The 19604-nt window shown below is 35.5% G+C and overlaps 1 protein-coding gene across 1 annotated transcript in view; it reads left to right on the top strand.

Annotated features, from left to right (window-relative positions):
• LOC150085143 (BCAS3 microtubule associated cell migration factor-like) overlaps positions 1-19604 on the top strand; it is a 345830-nt gene that overhangs the window by 178569 nt on the left and 147657 nt on the right. Inside the window, exons 12-14 of the mRNA XM_090373846.1 lie at positions 122-352; positions 3868-3961; positions 11315-11461. Coding sequence (XP_090229972.1) covers positions 122-352; positions 3868-3961; positions 11315-11461 — 472 coding nt within the window. The remainder of the gene's footprint in view (positions 1-121; positions 353-3867; positions 3962-11314; positions 11462-19604) is intronic.

The raw sequence follows: 19604 nt of genomic DNA, 5'->3' as shown, positions 1-19604 counted from the left end.
TTAATGAAGGCAAACTTGTGTATTCCTTAAATTTTCCTGTTTGAGGCTGATTTTTTCTGCAGAACCTTTAAGGCTAATAGTTAAAATAAATTTTTAAAATTAAATTTTATCCAATTGTTAGGTAAATATTGATGAAGATTCTGAAGGGGAAGGGATTGTAGCTCATTTTCCAGCTCATTCAAATGAACCAGTAGCAGCATTAGCTTTTGATCCAAGTGGAATGTTGCTTTTCACTGCTTGTAGGCTAGGCCACAACTTTCACATCTTCCGAATATTTCCTCATCCTGCCAGCTCAACTCTTGGAGCTGTCCACCATTTATATACTCTTCATCGGGGTGACACAACAGCAAAAGTAAGTAAATGTAAATATTTCATTATTTGTAGAAGAATATGAGAAGTTTACCTCTATGTGATACAAGTAGAACACTTCTGTATGCTACTCTCCAGAAATTAAAATGAATAAATGAAAAGAATAAATCGAAAATAATTAAAAACCAATGAAAAAAAATCAATTGAACACCATTAAAAATTAATGAATTGAGCATCATAGCTCTGGTTTATGCTGTCAAAGTAAATAGTTCATAAATTTGACGATGATTCTTTATATTGTTAAATTTCTGATATAGTCTAATGTAATTATAAAACTAGTCCAATGACACATTGGTTATTTCTCACTCTTGAAAGCTGTATAAACTGCATAGACATGACTATTCTACTCAATTCTACTTTTATAATTGGCCATAAATGCCACCACCTTTATTATTTAGATATTTGTCCTAGAAGACAGTGAGTGCATGGGTACCTATGTAGTGCAAATAAATGTACTACTTAGGTGGCCATGCACTAATAGGATATGGGTACCTATGTGGTGCAAATGAATGCAGCTAGATCATCAACTCTATTGTGATATCCTTATCACTTGAAAATTTCATTCTTGCCATTAATGTAGACTGAAAAAAATAGTAATGGTCTGAGGGAGCAAGGTCTGGACAACATGGCAGATGCTGCAAACTTATCTACCCATACCATTTTGAACTGTCATTGTATCTCCCTGGATGCATATCATAAAGCATTACAGTGGGCACTATGTGTTTAGTGGCATAGTGTTTGGTTAAGGTACCACCCGTGGTTTCCCACATCTGCACCATCAGTACTTTTGTGATGAATACAGAACTATATAAAAGCCAGCAAAAGTGTTGAGTTTTGTATGTGTAGTTTAGTGTTGGGTTCTGTTGTTGTCTTCTGGCTAACTGGCTGCATGGCTCCTAGTGGGACTTCACATTGCCCACCACCACTGGGAGGTGAGCCTGCTGGCTGCTCTCTGTCAGGAATCGCCCGAGCTTCTTGATGGAGAGCATTAAAAAAATAAATAAATAAAGTAAACAAAGTGAGGGAGATAGACGAAGAGCAGGAGTTAGAAGGAGGAGAAAGGAAGGCATCATCCGTTTGGATAACCTGGTGTGGGAGGCCCACCCAGAGCCATGGAAAGATAAGAAAATTTGCAGGGTAGTGTATACCCTGCAAAGAGGTGGCCTAGCCTGCCCTAAGGTATGTAGGTACCTGACATCAGACACCCAAAAGTGATATCACCACATTTCCCACTCTACAGTATACAAGTGCATAAAGCATTGACACCTAAGGTGTCTGGAGCACCTGGCATACTCTACGATATAGGTGCAAATCCCACACTGAAGGACAGAGCCAACAATGATCCCACCTCAGAGGTCAGCAACAGGATATTTCCGACCCAGACATTAGTCTGAGTCAGCAATATCCTACTCTGACACCATGAGTCTAGGGATAGCAGCCCATTTAGGTAGTTGTCATGTCAGTAGAGATTCATATACAAATGGAGGTCACACCACGAAGGGTCAGCAACATATCCCACCCAGACCTAATTCTTAGTCAGCACTAAAATTTAAAAGCCCTGAGACCATGGGTCCAGGGTTGCTGACTCTCCCCTTCATAGTTTCCAGGTCAAATTTGTGGTCAGGTCCCAGGTTTCCATTTTGACAGATTGTCTGATTAGATGTCAATCCATGTTAGATCATGGTCAGTTGTTGATCAGTTTACATGTGGTCGATAGAAATATGCATTCAAGAGTACTTGAGAGAGGCCCTCCCCTGCAGCATCAGGTACTGGAGATAGAGTGCTCTCATTGTGGCGTGCTGTTTTGTGTCCTTAATTAGTAGTTTTTCCACTGGAGTGGGTTCTCTCTTTTTACACTGGTCTATTGAAGCAGCTGCCCCAGTTGACTTATTGATGGAAGCATATCTGTGGATGGAATGGTAGAGTAGCTGAATTCAATTGGCGATAATGTCAATAGGAGTTCAATTGGCGATAATGTCAATCCAGTTAGTCAGATGGCTGATTTAGGATGGGTGGATTCTGCTGGGTGATTATTTCTTCTCGTTATTTTCCTGTGGAGCTAGAAGACCAACTGAGTGACACAATTAATTAAACATCGGTTAAAGAAGCACTGCAGGATCATCTAGACAAGACTTCAGTTATAGCTCGGACACAGCATGATTTTGTTAAGAGAAAGTCTTGCCTGAACAATTTGATTGGATACTATGATGTGGTCACAAAGGAACTGGATGCAGTGAATAACTTTGATATCATATATTTTGATCTTAGAAAGGCTTTTGATACTGTTGCACATGGAAGACTGCTGATCAAATTGGAGCAGTGTGGCATTGGAGGCAAATTGCTGCTATGGATAAAGGTATGTTTGAGTGGGAGAAGACAGAGTGGTAATCAATGGACACTGTTCATTGTGGACTATTGTTATTAGTGGAGTCCCTCAGGGTTCAGTGTTGGGTCCATTGTTGTTTTCTGTATTTATAAATGATATTGATGATGGTATATCAAGCTTAATGTCCACGTTTGCTGACGATATGAAGGTTGGCAGGGTTGTTAAGGACACTACTGATGCTATGCTGCTGCAACAGGATCTGGAAAGGTTGAGCAGATGGGCTGAGAGGTGGCAAATGAAGTTTAACATTGACAAATGTAAAGTACTAAATATGGGAAGCAGTAACTCCAGAGTAATATCAACTCTGTGGTACTACACTGACAGTGGTAGAGAACGAAAAGGACCTGGGGGTAATTTTGCAGGCAGATATGAAGTTTTCTGAGCAGATGATGTCTTGTGGTGTTTTGTCAATGATATACAGGAATTTTTCTAGTAAGGATAAGGAGGTGATTATCCCCTTGTATAAGGCAATGGTCAGGCCACACCTTGAATACTGTATACAGGTCTGGAGGCCTCATTTTAAGAAGGATGTAGAGCTGTTGGAACGAGTACACAGAAGGGCAACAAGATTAGTGAATGGAACGAAGGTTTGTTCTTACAAAGAAAGGCTTAAGTTTTGCAAATTACAGTGTCTGGAGACTAGGCACCTGCGAGGTGATCTGATTGAGGGGTATAAAGCTTTGAATGGTTTGAGCATGCTCAATGCCGATGGGATTCTTCCTAGGATAGATGTTGTGAAGTTTGCCTTTAGCCAGTGGATAGTTGATTGGTGGAACAGACTTTCATCCTTTGTTGTGGAAGTTGATAGCCTAAATAAATTTAAGGCTGAGCTGGACAGGTATTTGGAATAAACGGAGTGGTGAAATGGGAGCGTGGTTTTTTTTTTTTTTTTTTGGTTGATGCTGCATAAGCTTGCTTTCTTGCATCATATGCCTCTACTAATGCTAATACTATTCTGTGAGAGCAAAGTAGCGGAATTTTTTTTTCTTTTTAAATAATTGTAGTAAAAACTTTAGTATTAAAATAAATTTCCTGCTAATGCTCTGAGAGTGGGTTGTCAATCTTACTGAATTCATCTATAGTAATTGACTTTTTTTATATATATATAACAGGTGCAGGATGTTGCTTTCTCATTAGACAGTAGGTGGGTTGCTGTTAGTACTCTGAGAGGAACTACACATATTTTCCCAATTACTCCATATGGAGGTAAGTCGTTTTGAGAAAGTTACTTCTGATTAGAGATATTGAGAAAGAGTGGGTGAGCATTGTCATGTGTGCTTGTATGTTTGCAAATGCATATTTAATATAGAACTCACAGAAAGAATTTTATCTGTGAGTTATTTTAATATACATCTACACATACAGGTAAGCCTGAGTATTATTCATTATAAGTTTATTAAGTCTGCCAGAAAATTTGTATCTATACACTTAGCTTTCCAAACAATAAAAGCTTTTTCTGCCAATAGGAAAAGTCTGAGTCTCAATTTAGATTTTAATTTGAATAATTTTAGTGCTTGGCAGAACTTTTTCTAGTGAGTTTCACTTGCTTGCTGTCATTTGGTTTCAGACAGCAGTTGTAATTTTTTAAAAACAACTTCACATAGTTTTACAAACACCACACATTGTGATATGGCTTGAAGTGATTAATGAAGAAATTGATTTTAAACTACATATTTCATAGCCAACAGTTGTCTTGAATATTCACAAAGTTTAAATCAAAATGCTCAAGATTTAAAGGATAAATTTAGTCCCCATCTGATTATTGACAAGTGGGATATACAATATTGTACTAATTGGATCATCTTATTGTTTTTATTTTCCTGTATGCTATGAAATGTTTAAGGTTTCGAATAGATCGAGAAAACTAAATGCTAGAATGGTTAAATTAAATGCTGATGGCATCCTTACTCTTTCTTGGATGATACATAAGGGACATAAATTTAAATTGGGAAAGGTTGGTTACAGGATAGATATAAGAAAATTTGCTTTCAGCCAGATAGTAATTGAATATTGGAACAAACTGTCATCTGGTGTTGTGGAAGTAGGTAGTATGAATCAATTTAAGAAAGATTAGGCAAATTACAATAGCAAACACGATTTTTACCTCTAAGAACCTTAAATGCTGTTTTTACCTTAAATACTGTTTTTAACCAATTTTTATGTGTAGATTTTGAAAATCACCGTGATAGTTTCACATCATATCACAGTTATTAAATATAGAGGGAGTTACATTTTACCAAACTATTCCAATTTCACATAATCTAGCCAGTAATGTATGACATACTGATTTTATTTTAAGATATAAGCTAATTCTCTTAATTTTAGCAGTTGATTCTGGCCTCGGTTTTCTTGGGATAAACATAATCAGACTTCTACCTATGGGCCTTGGGTTCAATTCTGATGCAACAATTTACAAAACACACTTATTGTTTTTGATGAGGATTTTTGTAGGCTGTGCCAAGGTTTTCCAAGTATTAACTGATTGTGACATGTTCTCGGGTTGTAAATCTATCCTTCAAACAATAGTGGGGAAAATAATAGTGATCAAGTTAAAGTTGAGGATTCCCCCCTGGAAGCCTCCACTTCACAAGATGTCGACTATCAGCTAGTAAGTTCAGGTAGTGAGGTACATTTAATTAAACAAGATTTAATCAATTTGGTTTGAGACTTAAATTTGCCAAAAGAATAAGAAGAACTTTTAGGTTATAGGTTACAGCAGTGGAATATACTCGCAGGACGAACAAAGATTTCATTGTTTTGAAAAAGACATGAAAAGTTTTTGAAATATTTTGCTACGGAGGATAGTATGTGTTTTTACAACATTGGACAGTTTACATTATTGGACTTCTGAAAGAACTAGGTGTCATGCATAAGTCAGATGAATGGTGAATGGCATTTATTCATAGTTGCCTTAAAATTAAGTTTAAAAGCAGTTTTGCTTTATAATGCAACGAATTTCCATTAGTTCCTGTGTTTCATTCAGTTGGACTTAAAGAAAGTCATAAATGCATGTCTAAGGTTCTACATTCTATAAAATACCAGGATTATGGTTGGATCATATGCAGTGATCTTAAGGTTATTGGTTTGCAGGGTGAGTTTCACAAAATATTGTTGTTTTTTGTGTTTGTGGGACAGCCATGTGACAGAAAAACATTATGTTGTGCAACATTGGGACAAGCAGGATGAGTTCATACTAGGACATGTAATGTAAAATATATTCCTTTAGTGCGATCAAACAAGGTTCTTCTTCCACCCCTGCACATCAAACTTGGTTCGATGAAAAAATTCATGAAGGGACTAGATAAAGAAGGTAACAGGTTTTGCATACTTGAGAAGTGTTTCCTAATTTAACATATGCCAAACTTAAGGAAGAAATTTTTGTAGGACCCCAAATTAGGAAACTCCTGAAGAACGATTTGTTTGAAACCCAATTAAAGGAGGTTGAATTGATAGCTTGGTGATCATTTGAGACGGTAGTACATGGTTTTTTGGGTAATAGGAAAGAAGAAAACTGTGAAACGTTGGTGTCTAATTTACTCAAGTGCTACAAAAACATGGGTTGTAGAATGTCATCGAAATTTCATTTTCTTCATTCTCATGAAGTTAAATGAGTTATAGAGAACATATAATTTATTTTTTACTTGCATTACAAACTTGAATTATACATATATATCCCTTTATTTTAATATTAAATGTTGGTACATCTTTTGATGTAGACGTGATAGAGACTTGTTATGGTGATTTTCGAAATCAGCACATTTATTTCCTCCAGAATTACACATTGCGGAGGTATGACAAAAAATATTTTTTGTCATACCTCCACAATGAATGGGCAGATGATGCGGGTAGTTTTTTTTTTTTTTTGGCTGATACTCTTCTTCATTCTTCTTTGTAAGTTTGTTTATTTTAGTTTTAGTTTATTTGTTTATTTTAACATATTTATTTTTGTCCTATGTGATAATGCATTGTATCCACATTTGAGCTTCTTGGGTACGGGAACTGCTGGCATCTATTGCTATTACACTTTCTCCAGTGGATGCAGGATTCTTTGTGGTATTCACCACCGTACATGATTATAGGAGACTGCTGCACCCATAAAACTTGCGCTTATTCCTATGGGTGCTGGAAATATTACATTTAGTTTAGTATGTGTATAGTTGGGCCCACATCCTTGTGGCATGGACGGGTATTGGGAAGCAGGCTTCCTTGGTGATTGCTGCTTCTTCGTAGCAAAGTGGTCAGAAACAGCTAAACAACACAACAACACACACTACACAAACATAACACTACACTCATTTCTGGCCATTGTACAGAGTCTTGTATATCATCACAGAGAACCATGGCAGAGATGAACTAACATTTACGGGCCACCTTGCATAAGACACAACACATGTGATAATGCATATTTTATTTTATTTTTTATTTTTTTTTTAAATTTTTATTAATAACAAGATACACAACAGGTAACCATTAACAGTGTATCAGAGAGTAGAACAATGAACACAATAATAAGAGATCCAACAGGAAGATAAACATTGATAAAGATTAAAACATTAAAATCATATGTACAAAAGCGGTATGCATTAAGTTAAGTTACTGGTAAAACAAATAATAATTAATCAATTAGAGAATAGAAAATAATAAAACAAATAATAAAAAACTACAATAATTAGATCAGAGCTAGTCACTTTGCAGTTTAAGAGAAGAGGCAAACTTCTCTTAAACTGCAAAGTTCTGCAATCTTCTCTTGAACTGCAGAGTTCATCAGTGGTTGGGAGTTGTCAATGAGAGAGAGAGAGAGAGAGAGAGAGAGAGAGAGAGAGAGAGAGAGAGAGAGAGAGTCATTTGCTGATTCTGTTTAGTGGACTGAACTTCATAAAGTCTGTGGTGGCAGAGCCAATGCGAAACTATATAAGGTTCCTGACTTGTCTACAAGGAGCATTGAAATTGATTTTATTAAGGATGTCAGATGCCTCATAAGTTCCAGTGATTATTTTGGCTAGACGGGTGATGTCAGCAATAACTCTTCTAGTGCACAGAGGCCTCAGATGAAAGTAATCACACAGCGATTCATAATTATGGCTAAGGGTTTGCTTACTTCCTTTGCTGCCTCCTTTAATATAACTGGATAGATCCCATCCACCCCGGGTGCCTTTCTTGTGTTTATCTTCAACAATTTCTCCTCCGCTTTACTCCCAGTTATTTCAAGATTCTGTAGCTTGGATTTGCATCATTGCCTTTATAGGCAATGATGCAAATCTTCAAGAATTTTTCTGCTTCCACAAAGAGATACAGCTATATGACCGCATCTGATATGATTTCATAATCACAATGTCTGAAATCCATAGGGCCATATTGCATCTATCATACCCTTGATAGTTGCAATATGGCCCTAGTAGCCTTTGTGCCAGAAATACCAATACCAATGCTTCAAAACGATTGTCAGTGACACGTGGCTAAAAAACTCTTCGCACAACACTAGCTCGACAAATGCTGGCATGCGCGCACACAGTCTGCTCAACGCCTCCAGCGGCAGTTATGGAATGTTCATACAGTAAACAAATCTTGCAAATTAAATTATCACCCCCTCGAAGGCAAATGTAGACTAAATTTACAAGCCAATATAAATAACACTGATGTCAAATAATATGAAATATCATTATCTTATCATATGCAGTAATTTCTATAACTATTGTCCTCTCAGCTTGTGATAAGACTTACTGATTGTCTGTTTTCTTTTTTTTTCTTTTTTTTCTTTTTTTTTGTTGTTGTTTCATATGTTCATAATGTTGTTGTTTATAGTATCATCATCCTGATATTTCACATTATTTGGCTTCAGGGTTGTCTAGAAGGTCTAGGACTAAATTTGTTCTTTATTGGCTTGTAAATTCAGGCTATATTTGCCTTCTATTTAAAATGTTCAAAACATTAGATACATATTCTTTCCACAGTACTCCTTTTCTCAATCTTCCCCCATGTTAATTTTTTCCTAATGTGTTTGTTGTATTTGCTCCTTACAGCCCTTATCCTTCTTACTGTTTTACTCTAATTTAATTTGCGCACACACACGCGCGCCCACACACACACACACACACACACACACACACACACACACACACACACACACACACACACACACACACACAACTGCTTTATTTATCCACTCACTCACTCTCCTAACTTTTATCAACCAAATGCTTTATCAAACAGACATAGTATATACAATTTGTGATATGTCAACAATTTTTTCACATAGTTATCCAACTATTTAGGCACTTGTAGTAGCAAACAATCAAATTTTCTGTACTACTGCAGCAGAAAGTCACATCCTGCTGCCTGTGCCATGTTGTTATTGCCTGTCAAGCAACTTCATTTTATTGAAACTACAGTCGGTCCTCGTATAACACGTGTTTGCATTACACGAATTCGATCATACACGATTTATAAATAGGGGAACGATATCTTACATAACACGAACCGAATTCGCTTATGCACGATTCGCCTTTGTGTTTACAAGAAATGGCAGTCGAATGCGGAATCACCCCAACAGAACGCAACACGATAGGAATGAAGAAGATTCTGAAAATGTATTTATGTGATTTATATCAGTGAAGGGGAAACATATTTCACCATAATAACGTAAAAACCAACACAATTCCTGCTATCGATATAATCGCAAATGCAATTAGATGGAGTTTACTACCAGTTTATAACAGATTCCACTAGCAGAAACGCAACTGGAAATTGTTTTTATTGTTTTATGGTAGTAACTCCCAGAAATGTGCTTTAGTAAAATGTGGGGTGTTAATAGTGTATCTCGGCCTTTACGGTGTTGTTTATTCAGTCGCTACACGCGCGCAGCTTTGTTTATGTGTATCAAGCATGCCACCTCGTTTGTAATTGTGCTTTATTCCCTAAAAATTAGTAAAAATACTTAAAAGGTGTGAAAAGGAAGCGTCCTGGCGAAGACACTGCAGATTCAGAGAGAGAAAAAAAGAAGCAATGTCGATAAACAGAGGCGGACTGGGTCAAAAATTCTTACCCGGGAAAATTTGTAGTGGACTCATACTACGGTTTATGGCCAAAATCACACCGGCCTCCGGCCCACCGTGGTTTCCCCCGTAAGGCTTATGGCCAGTCTGCTTCTGTCGATAGAGAAAAAATATGAAAATTTGAAACGCTTTGAGCGAAATGAAAGACCATGTGATATTGCACGTGCTACAGACCTAAATGAGGCAACCCGGAGAATTAGAAAGAATGCAGAGAAAATAAAAACAACTTTCATAGCGGGAACAACTCAAAGTGTAATTAAAATCCATTAGATTAAGACACAAAGAAATTGGAAGAGATGGAACGGCTGTCATCTCTTTGGATAGAAAATCAAACAAAAAGCAAATTTGCTTACGATAGAAGCAAAAGCATTAGCAATATTTTATTACGACTTACGTATTATAATTTATACTTACGTATTATAAAATACGTATTTTATTACGACTATTTTATTTAATATAATAAATTTTTTACGAATAAAATACGTATTTTATCCGTAAAAAACTTTTTTAGTATTAAAAATACTTTATTATAATATAATATTATTTTTATTACGTATTTTAATCGTTATAAAATACTTACGTATTTTATAACGATTAAAATTACCCGATTATTTATTGTGTTTGGTAATGTTTTGGTTCCAAATGTGTGTTCAATCTTGGGTGGTCGGCACCTAACCCTACTTTTCCCATAGGGCCTGTTGTTTATATTGCACGATTTTGCATTGCACGAGGGTTTCTAGGAACGCAACTATCGTGCTATACGAGGACAGACTGTACTTGTGTCTATGATGTTTTGGAGATGAGTAGTCAAGAATCTTCCTGTTCTGAATTTTCAGAGAAGACCCTGGGTTTGGTGTGTGGGCTTGACATGCATTGTCAGGGAGTAGTATAACACCTCTTGAAAGAAAACTTGGTAATTTCTGATGAATTGTTACCTTCAACTTAGGAACCAATGATTTCAATCTTATGAATGCATTCAATATCTAAAAACATGTTGTGAATGTGCTCATAGGTAGCAAGATACAATTTCCTACTGCTATGGTATAAAAATTTTGATTGTATTGTATGACATGACAAGCTTAAATAAACTGAATGATTATATGGAAAAGTAGTTGATATGTCATGTCCGATATTTGTATAAACCATATTTTGTTTGGTACAGTAAAGGAGTTTGTTGTTTGTAGAAGGTTTAAACCCCCTTTATTTTATTACACCTTTGTACAAACTTTTATGATCAACCATATTTAGATGATAAACTAGTTTATATGATGTATATTAAAATATATTGTATATTACATTAACTCAGCTGTTGACTTAATAAAATGAGATTTAAAAAAAAAAAATGTAAGGATTTTTTTAAAATTTCTATTTTTGTTTATTGTGAAAAATGCATATTCCAAAATATAATTATTTTGAAAGTTTTTCTCCATATCTATTAGTTTTAAAAAATAAAGTGTAAGATCCTCTCTCCTTTGCTTTTTTTTTTTTTTTTTTCTGCTATTCTTAGGCACTGTAAGTGTTAGAACTCATACATCTCCAAGAGTAGTAAATAGGTTAAGCCGTTTCCATAAAAGTGCCGGTTTAGAAGATATACAAAATCCACCTGCTACAGGAAGAAACAGCCCTGTTCTTTCTGGAAGTCCAAGCTCAACAGGTTACAGAATTTTTGTACTAAATAAATGACAATGAACAAATAAATATATAATTGTAGGAATCTGTAATTAGATATTTTTTTGAATGAATTTTAATTAATCTCTAAATATTTCTATTCAACCAAGCAAACCATATTCAAGTGATGCATATTTAAAGATGATTCATTTTTCAGTTGTTATTGTTATTTGGTTTTTAGGAGCATTAGCAACTAAGGCCATATTGCTCCGGGGATATGCGGTGGCCATTCCCTGACCTTTCTGCATCCTCTGTATTTGGTGGTCACGGGCTCGAACCCCGGTCTAATCAAGAAGCGTGTTCATTTTTCAGTATCATGCTTAGTGCAACATATACTTGTAAGTCTTAAACTGGCATTTAATGCTTCTTAATTAGTCTTAAATTGCCGGTTTTATTATTATATATCATTAACTAATTTTTTTTATTTGAATATATGTTAATTAAATATATTTTTTATTTATTTATTTTTTTATTATTCATTAAATAAATTAAATATCTTAAATAATTTTATATATTAAGCACAGATGAGTTTTATCATACAGGGCTATAATTATAACAATTAATAACTAGTAAGCTACAATTAGTTAGTTAATTGAAGTTTGCTAATTTATGACTATCTCCCTCTCTCTTGTCCTTTAGCTAGCCCCTAATTCATCTAAGGATCTACCCTGTAATCCCAAGTTATCCTACTTTATAAAGTAACTATATCATAAAGCGTTACTAAAATCCAGGTATATAATGTAAAATTTGTTTCTTTGAAATGTCTTCATCATAGTAATTAACCCTTTCCAGCACAAGTTTCTTGAACATTTCTGGGCCTGGAGCATTGAAAATTTTGCTACCGTTGCACTGTTTGGTAGAGTGTTTCTTCTCAAAATTCTGAAAAGTTGTAAAAGAAAAATACTTCTTTATGCTTTTAAATGCTTCTAAATGAAATATAAAAATAAATGTTTTTAAATAATTAATTTTAAATTTGACGTTATTTTGACTTGGTTGCTCAGCATTAGGGTGAAATTATTTCAAAAATGAAATGAGAATTTGGCAATTGGAATACTTTAAAAATTCACAACTCGTTATTATTATTATTTATTTTTTGATGTAGTACATCTCTTTATGTATCACTTTATTCAGTTTCATCAACTTTAGGAATTAATTCCAAAGAATTTTGTAGGCCAGAATTGGACAGCATTAGTAGACAGTCATCATCCTCTCTTCTTCCTCTGATTTTAAGATCTATTTTCATGATGCCATCTATTATAACTATTAAATACTCCAGAAAAGATAAATCAGATTGATTAGGCAAGGCTTCTTTTACAGATCCCTGTGATCTATTTAAGATTCCATTCTTATTGGGTGTGTCTTTTTTATTCTTCATGATCTTGTTCACTACAGAAGTAAAATTTAGTGGTTTATAGTTTTCCATCACTTCATTACCATTACTTCTTTTTCATTACTTATGGATCAGCAGAAGTGTAACTAGGGTATGGCAGATGGGGCCCCAGCCACAGGCACTGATTCATTGGGGGCGACAAAAATAAATCGACAATGATTGTTATCTGAGTTAATTATTATAAAAGCATGTCTCCTTTAATACTATGTATAATAATTAACATTGGTTATTTTTATAATTTACTTATAATTTAATGAATATTATAATTAATTCAATAATATTATCTTATCTTCCTTCATAGATTAGGTGATCCGCCTGTTTCGATCTTGAAGAGGTCTGCCCATCTTTTCCTTGGTCTTCCTCTGTCTCTTTTTCCTTTCGCTCTATATGTATAAGCTAATTTAGGGAATCTATTATCTTCCATTCTTTCTACATGTTCATATGTTTATATTCTATAATTTTTCCATTAATTGAGTAAATCTTTAATTCCTTTCTAATATTTACATTTGGTATTTTATCTCATTTTGTACATCCTTTAACATATCTTAAAAATTTCATTTCTGCAGCTTGTATTCTATTAATGTCTCTTTGTTTCGGTATCCATGTTTCAGAACCATAAAGTGTTGGTATTGCCATTACTTTGAAAAATTTCAAAAAATTTCAATTGTGTTTCTTTCCTTGTTTTCTTAGCCAGAGTTCTTTTTATTGTTCCACATATATTTTTAAATTTTGCCAATTTCTGGTTCATATCTTCTTCGACATCATATGTTATATCACATCCTAGATATTTAAAATGTTTTACTTGTTCTAATATTTTATTGTCTATAACTATTTTTGTTCTCACCTTAATTTTCCCTTTAAAATCCATTGTTCTAGTTTTCATTGTTGATATTTTAACTTTATATTCTTCTGTTATTTGGTTTAACTTAAATACTGCTCTTTGTAAATTATCTTCACTATCTTGAATAATTACTTGCAAATAACAGTGTATTAATCCTATTCTTTGTATTTAAATATGTACCTGTATTAATTTCTTCTTTCCATTTACATATCATATCCTCGATATATATGTTAAACAGCGTTGGTGACAAGCTACATCCCTGTCTGACTCCTTGATTCATTATACTTTCTTCTGTTAATTTATTACCTGTATCTATTACTATTTTTGTTCCTTGATATAAACTCTGTATTATTTTTGTAAGATACTTTGGGTATCCTTTATAATATAAATATATTATCTGTACATGATTTTCCTTTTCTGAATCCTGCTTGTTCTTCTATTAATATTTCATCAGAGATAATTTTAATTCTATTATTATTATATATAATTTTGCTATAATTTTATATACTGTATTTAGTATGCTAATCCCTCTATAATTCTTTGTATCATTTCTATTTCCTTTTTTAAATATTGAAATAATTTTGCTACCTTCCATTCTTCTGGTATTTTATATCTCAACATTTATTAAATAAATTTAGTATCCTGTTTTTTAAAAAACTTCTTCCACACTTGATCAGTTCTGCATTTATACCATCCATTCCTACTGCTTTCCTATTTTTTGTAGATTTCAATGTCTTTTCCAATTCCTCCTTCATTATCGGATCTATTTCACTAACTGGATCTAACTGTATCTCTTCTATTTGATATGTTGGGTCTTTCCACAATTCTTCATAATGTTTTTTCCATTGTTCTTCCTGTATTATATTTATTCTTGAAGTATCTTTCTCTGTGCTATTCAAGTGTTTCATCATTTTATATGCCAAATTTTGTCTTCCATGAACATCATGTTATATTGTGCTTATAAATCTATCCCATGACTCTGCTTTAGCCTTCCTTATTATATCTTTAGTTTTATTGCGTTCTTGTTTATATATTTCTTCATTCTCACTTGTCCTGTTTTGTATATATTTAAGATACTTATCTTGTTTATCTTGTACCGCTTTAGCTATTTCTTCATTCCATATCTTTACCCCCCCCTCTTCTTATAGTTTTTCCTGAATTGTCAGTGTCTCTTTTGCTATCTTTTGAATTATATTTTGTATATTATTCCATTCGTCTTCTATTTGTTCTCTCTCCGATGTTTTACTTATTTTGTCTTTAATCCTTTTTTAATATAAATTTTGAATACTTTCTTCTTGACGTAGATATACTCTATAACCCAACTCCATTGTTTTTCTCTTCTTCTTCTTCTTCTTCCATAACTCTATTTTTGAAGCCACTAAAAAATTATCTGCATTAATATCATATTCTCTAAACACCCTAGTATCTCAACATTGTTTTGCTAATTTTTGATTTACTAATACATAGTCTATTACTCTTTGATTTACCATTACATAATCTATTGATTGTGTACCTCTTGCCGACAATGTATATTTATGTATTTCACATTTTCTACAAAAATGTATTTGTTATCTTTAAATTATTAAATGTTGCAAAATCTCTTAATTTATATCAATTTCCATTTACCTTATTTTCTCCCTAACATCCCATAATATTTTTTTATTGGCTTATAAAATATTAATTAATATTAATTCAAGTACTTACTTACTTCTACATGTTATTTATGAAAACACAGGTGTATTTCTGATATATTGTCATAGTTCTAGGTGGTAGATGACTCTCATCAACTGATGTAATACCACCACTTTGCTTATTGGAGGCTTGAAGTGGTAGTTTGTTTGTTTGTTTGTTATTTGGTTTTTAGGAGCATTAGCAACTAAGGCCATATGCGGTGGTCATTCCCTGACCTTTCCGCATCCTCCGTATTTGGTGGTGATGGGCTCAAACCCCGGTCTAATCAAGAAGCGTGTGCTACGCACTGCTGCTCCTTCCCACCTGGCTACGGAGGTGCCTTTGATGTGGTCGAACCCATGTTTAGTCTCCAGAGCTAAGTAGTAGTAGTAGTAGGTAGTAGTAATAGTAGTGGCATGTGATGCAAGAAAGCAAATGTATGAGCTTATGCAGCATCAGCCAAAAAAAAAAAAAAAAAAATCACACCATTCAATCCAATGCCTGTCCAGTTCCTCCTTAAATTTATTCAACCTATCAACTTCCACAATGACAGATGAAAGTTTGGTTTGTTCCAGCATTTAACCACCTGCTGGCTAAAGGCAAATTTCTGCACATCTGTTCTACATCTGTCCTTGTCCTTTCTTAATTTGAATTTATGCCCCCTTAGGTTCGTAATCTGAACAAGTGGAAGGATCCCATCAGAATTCAGCATGCTGAACCCATTCAAGGCCTTATACACCTCAATCAGATCACCGCGCAGGTGCCTAGTCTCCAGCCACTGCAATTTGCAGAACTTAAGCCTCTCTTGATAAGAGGATCCCTTCATTCCCCTCACCAATCTTGTTGCCCTTCTCTGTACATGCTCAAGTAAATCTACATCCTTCCTAAAATGAGGCCTCCAGACCTGTATGCAGTACTCAAGGCATGGCCTTGCCTTGAGTACTGCGTACAGGTCACAAGCTCCGGTCAACTCTTCCCCATCTCTTCCATCATGCAGTATGATTGATGACTTTTGAGGTTATGATGAACACCGTGGCGAGATCCAATCTTCCTTACATTTCGAGGGTACAGCTCTAAAACGGTGTTCGCAGGCCGGCCGCTAGTTAGTACACCGGATTGAACCTATTGGTAACGCTCTAGGAGGCTTCCGGATTAGCTAGTGTATAATCTTGCTACCACTACTCTGCCAGATAGTGACTGGAAGGAGTCTGAGTAGTGTGTATGCAGGGGGCATTGTCGAGGCCATGTTATGTCAAGGATCCTGGTATATTCTTACCATGTGTACACCATATACAAAAATTTCATTACTTTATACAGCATGTCCCACCCACTTTTTCTTACCATTGAATACACCATGAATTGTCAAACTAATAAAGTAAGCTTTATTAGTTTGACAATTCATGTCTTATCTGCGAAAAGATCTAAACCTCCCAAACACTTCCTAATTCATTTCGCAAATATATGTGGTCTCAATTCTAATCTCAACGATGTCCACTTCCACTTGCAGTCTGCCAAACCCCATGTACTTTTTCTGACAGAATCTCAGTTATCGGTTGATTCAACTACTGCTGATCTCAGTTGCCCAAATTATTCAGGGTATGATTCCTTTCGCCTCAAAGGTGGTACTTGTGCATTTGTCCATTCCGATATTCCCTGTCAGAGACTTGGTAATTTGGAATCTTCTCTTTTTGATCTTTTCTGGCTTAAAATCTCTCCACTTCATTGTGTCAAATTCATCTGTTGTCTCTACTGATCTTCCAACTCCACTAATCACTTGGAGCTCTTTCACTTCCTCTCTTTGCAACTTGACTTTCTCCAGTCCAGCTTTCCTAACAGTGAAGTAATTTTCTTTGGTGATTTTAATGTTCCCAGCTCCAGCTGGCTTCCATTTTCTAGTCACACCAAACCCGCTGGTCGAGATGCTGAAGCTTTTGCAATTACTAATGACCTTGCACAGACTGTTCATTTACCTACAAGAATACTGGACAGTCCTAACCATACAGCCAACACGCTTCATCGTTTTCTCACAAACAACTCTTCTAAGTACACAGTTGAAGTGAGAGGTCTTTAGGCACCTCAGTTCACAACTTGGTGATTGTCTCTTCTCCAATGGAGTCTTTATCTCATGGCTGTTCCCAACCTCATATTGTTTGGCATTACAAGAATGCAAAATGGGATAACCTGCAAGATTTCTTTTCTTCTTTTCTTTGGTCAGATTACTGTTTCAAAACTTCTGATGTCAACGTTTGCTCAGATCGTGTCAGTGAAATTATTCTTGAAGGAATGGAATCCTTTAACCCACACTCCACTTTAAAATCTCGTCCTTTATCTAAACCTTGGTTTTCCAATAAATCTGCTAAGGCTGTTCAAGAGAAGAACATTGCATATCGTAATTGGCTTGTTTCTAATTCTTCAGTTTCATTTTCTGCCTACACCAAAGCTCGCAACAATTGTAAAGCAGTTATTAATCAGTCCAAACTAGAGTTTGAACAGGCTAAGAGTAGAAAACTTGCTTCTTGCCCTAATGGTAGCCGAGCATTCTGGTCTCTTGCCAAAGCTATTGGCCGCAACTTTTGCCCATCTCTGCTCCCACCTCTGTCCAAATCAGATGGTTCTGTTGTCACTTCAGCCAAGGATAAAGCTGACCTGCTAGCATCCCATTTTTCTTCCAACTCATGTATTAATGATCTTGGTAAAACACCTCCCACCATTCTCAACACGCTCCATTCAGTGCCTCTTGTAGTCTTCCGTCAAAAGGATGTCAGAAGGATTTTGACGAATCTTGATGTTAAGAAAGCTCCAGGTCCCGATGGTATTTCTCCACTTGTTCTCCAAACCTGTGGTCCTGAATTTACTCCTGTTCTTTGCCGCCTTTTCTCACTTTCTTATTCCAAAGGTGTTTTTCCTTCTGCTTTGAAATTTGCTCATATCAAGCCAGTTCCTAAAAAGGGTGATAAATCCTCCCATCCAATTATTGTCCCATTGCAGTTACTTCTACTCTTTCTAAAGTAATGGAGAAATCAATTAACCGCCAACTCTTAAACTGCCTAGAAACCATCCATCTGATCGACGATTGCCAGTATGGATTCCGTCACTTGTGATATTCTGGCTTATGTTACCCATTTATGGACTAATTCAATGGAAAAGTTCGGTGAAACACAAGCAGTTGCTCTTGACATCTCAAAGGCTTTTGATTGTGTTTGGCATGAAGGTCTTCTAAACAAGCTTCCATCTTATGGTGTGGCAACTGTTTTTTGTAATCGGTTATCCAGTTTTCTCTTCGATCGCTCACTGAGGGTGATGGTAGGTGACTCTCTGTCTTCTCTTCTTACTTCTCCACTAATGCCGGTGGCCTCCAAGGTTCAGTTCTTCCCCCACTCTTTTCCTCTTATATATTAATGACCTTCTTCCATTGACTGGAAATCCTATCCATCGTTTTACCGATGATAGCACATTGGATTCCACTTTCCATTTTGAGAAACCTTGCCCTGCTCAGTCAGCTTCAACTTCTCGAAAATCTGCTACCAATTCCTTAAATGCCAATCTCCAGGTAATTATCCAGTGGGGCAAAGACAACTTAGTTGATTTCAATTCTTCAAAAACTCAGTGCTGCTTATATCTTGTGCTCCCATGCTTATCTTTGGTGATACTCCGATTTCTAGGCAGGTTGATATATTTCTTTTGGGAATTACTCTGACTTCTAATCTCTCTTGGAAGAAGCACATTACAAATATTGCTTTCTCTGCATCTAAAACACTTGGTTTTCTCTTTCGCTCTCGGCGTTACTTTTCTTCCAAAAAGCAGTTCACTCTTTACAAATCGAAAATCCGCCCTACCATGGAATATTGTTTCCACATGTGGGGCGGTGCCCCCAAAACCTCTCTCAGGCTTCTTGATTCCATTCAGAAGATGTCAGTTAGGTTAATTAATGACTCATCTCTAACAGAGTCTCTCCACTTGCTGTCTCATAGATGTACTGTTTCTGCTGCATGCCTCTTCTACAGATATTTCCATGGGCACTGTTCTTCTGAATTGGCTTTTATAATTCCCGCTTTCTCTTTCAAAACAGTCTGAACATGTGCTGCATCCAGCCAACATCCATTTGCTGTCCAACTTCAAACTCACAGAACCAACTTTTCATCTTCCTCGTTTATTCATTCAACTGTTGTTTTCTGGAACAACCTTCCTTCATACTAAAAAATGAATAGCAAGTGCTTAAAAAACGGT

The sequence above is a fragment of the Mastigoproctus giganteus genome, chromosome 5 (assembly GCF_048544385.1).
Source record: "Mastigoproctus giganteus isolate SK-2022 chromosome 5, ASM4854438v1, whole genome shotgun sequence".
In the NCBI taxonomy this organism is placed as follows: Eukaryota; Metazoa; Arthropoda; class Arachnida; order Uropygi; family Thelyphonidae; genus Mastigoproctus; species Mastigoproctus giganteus.
Note: the sequence above shows the minus strand (reverse complement) of the source record. Positions and strands in the feature narration are given on the sequence as shown.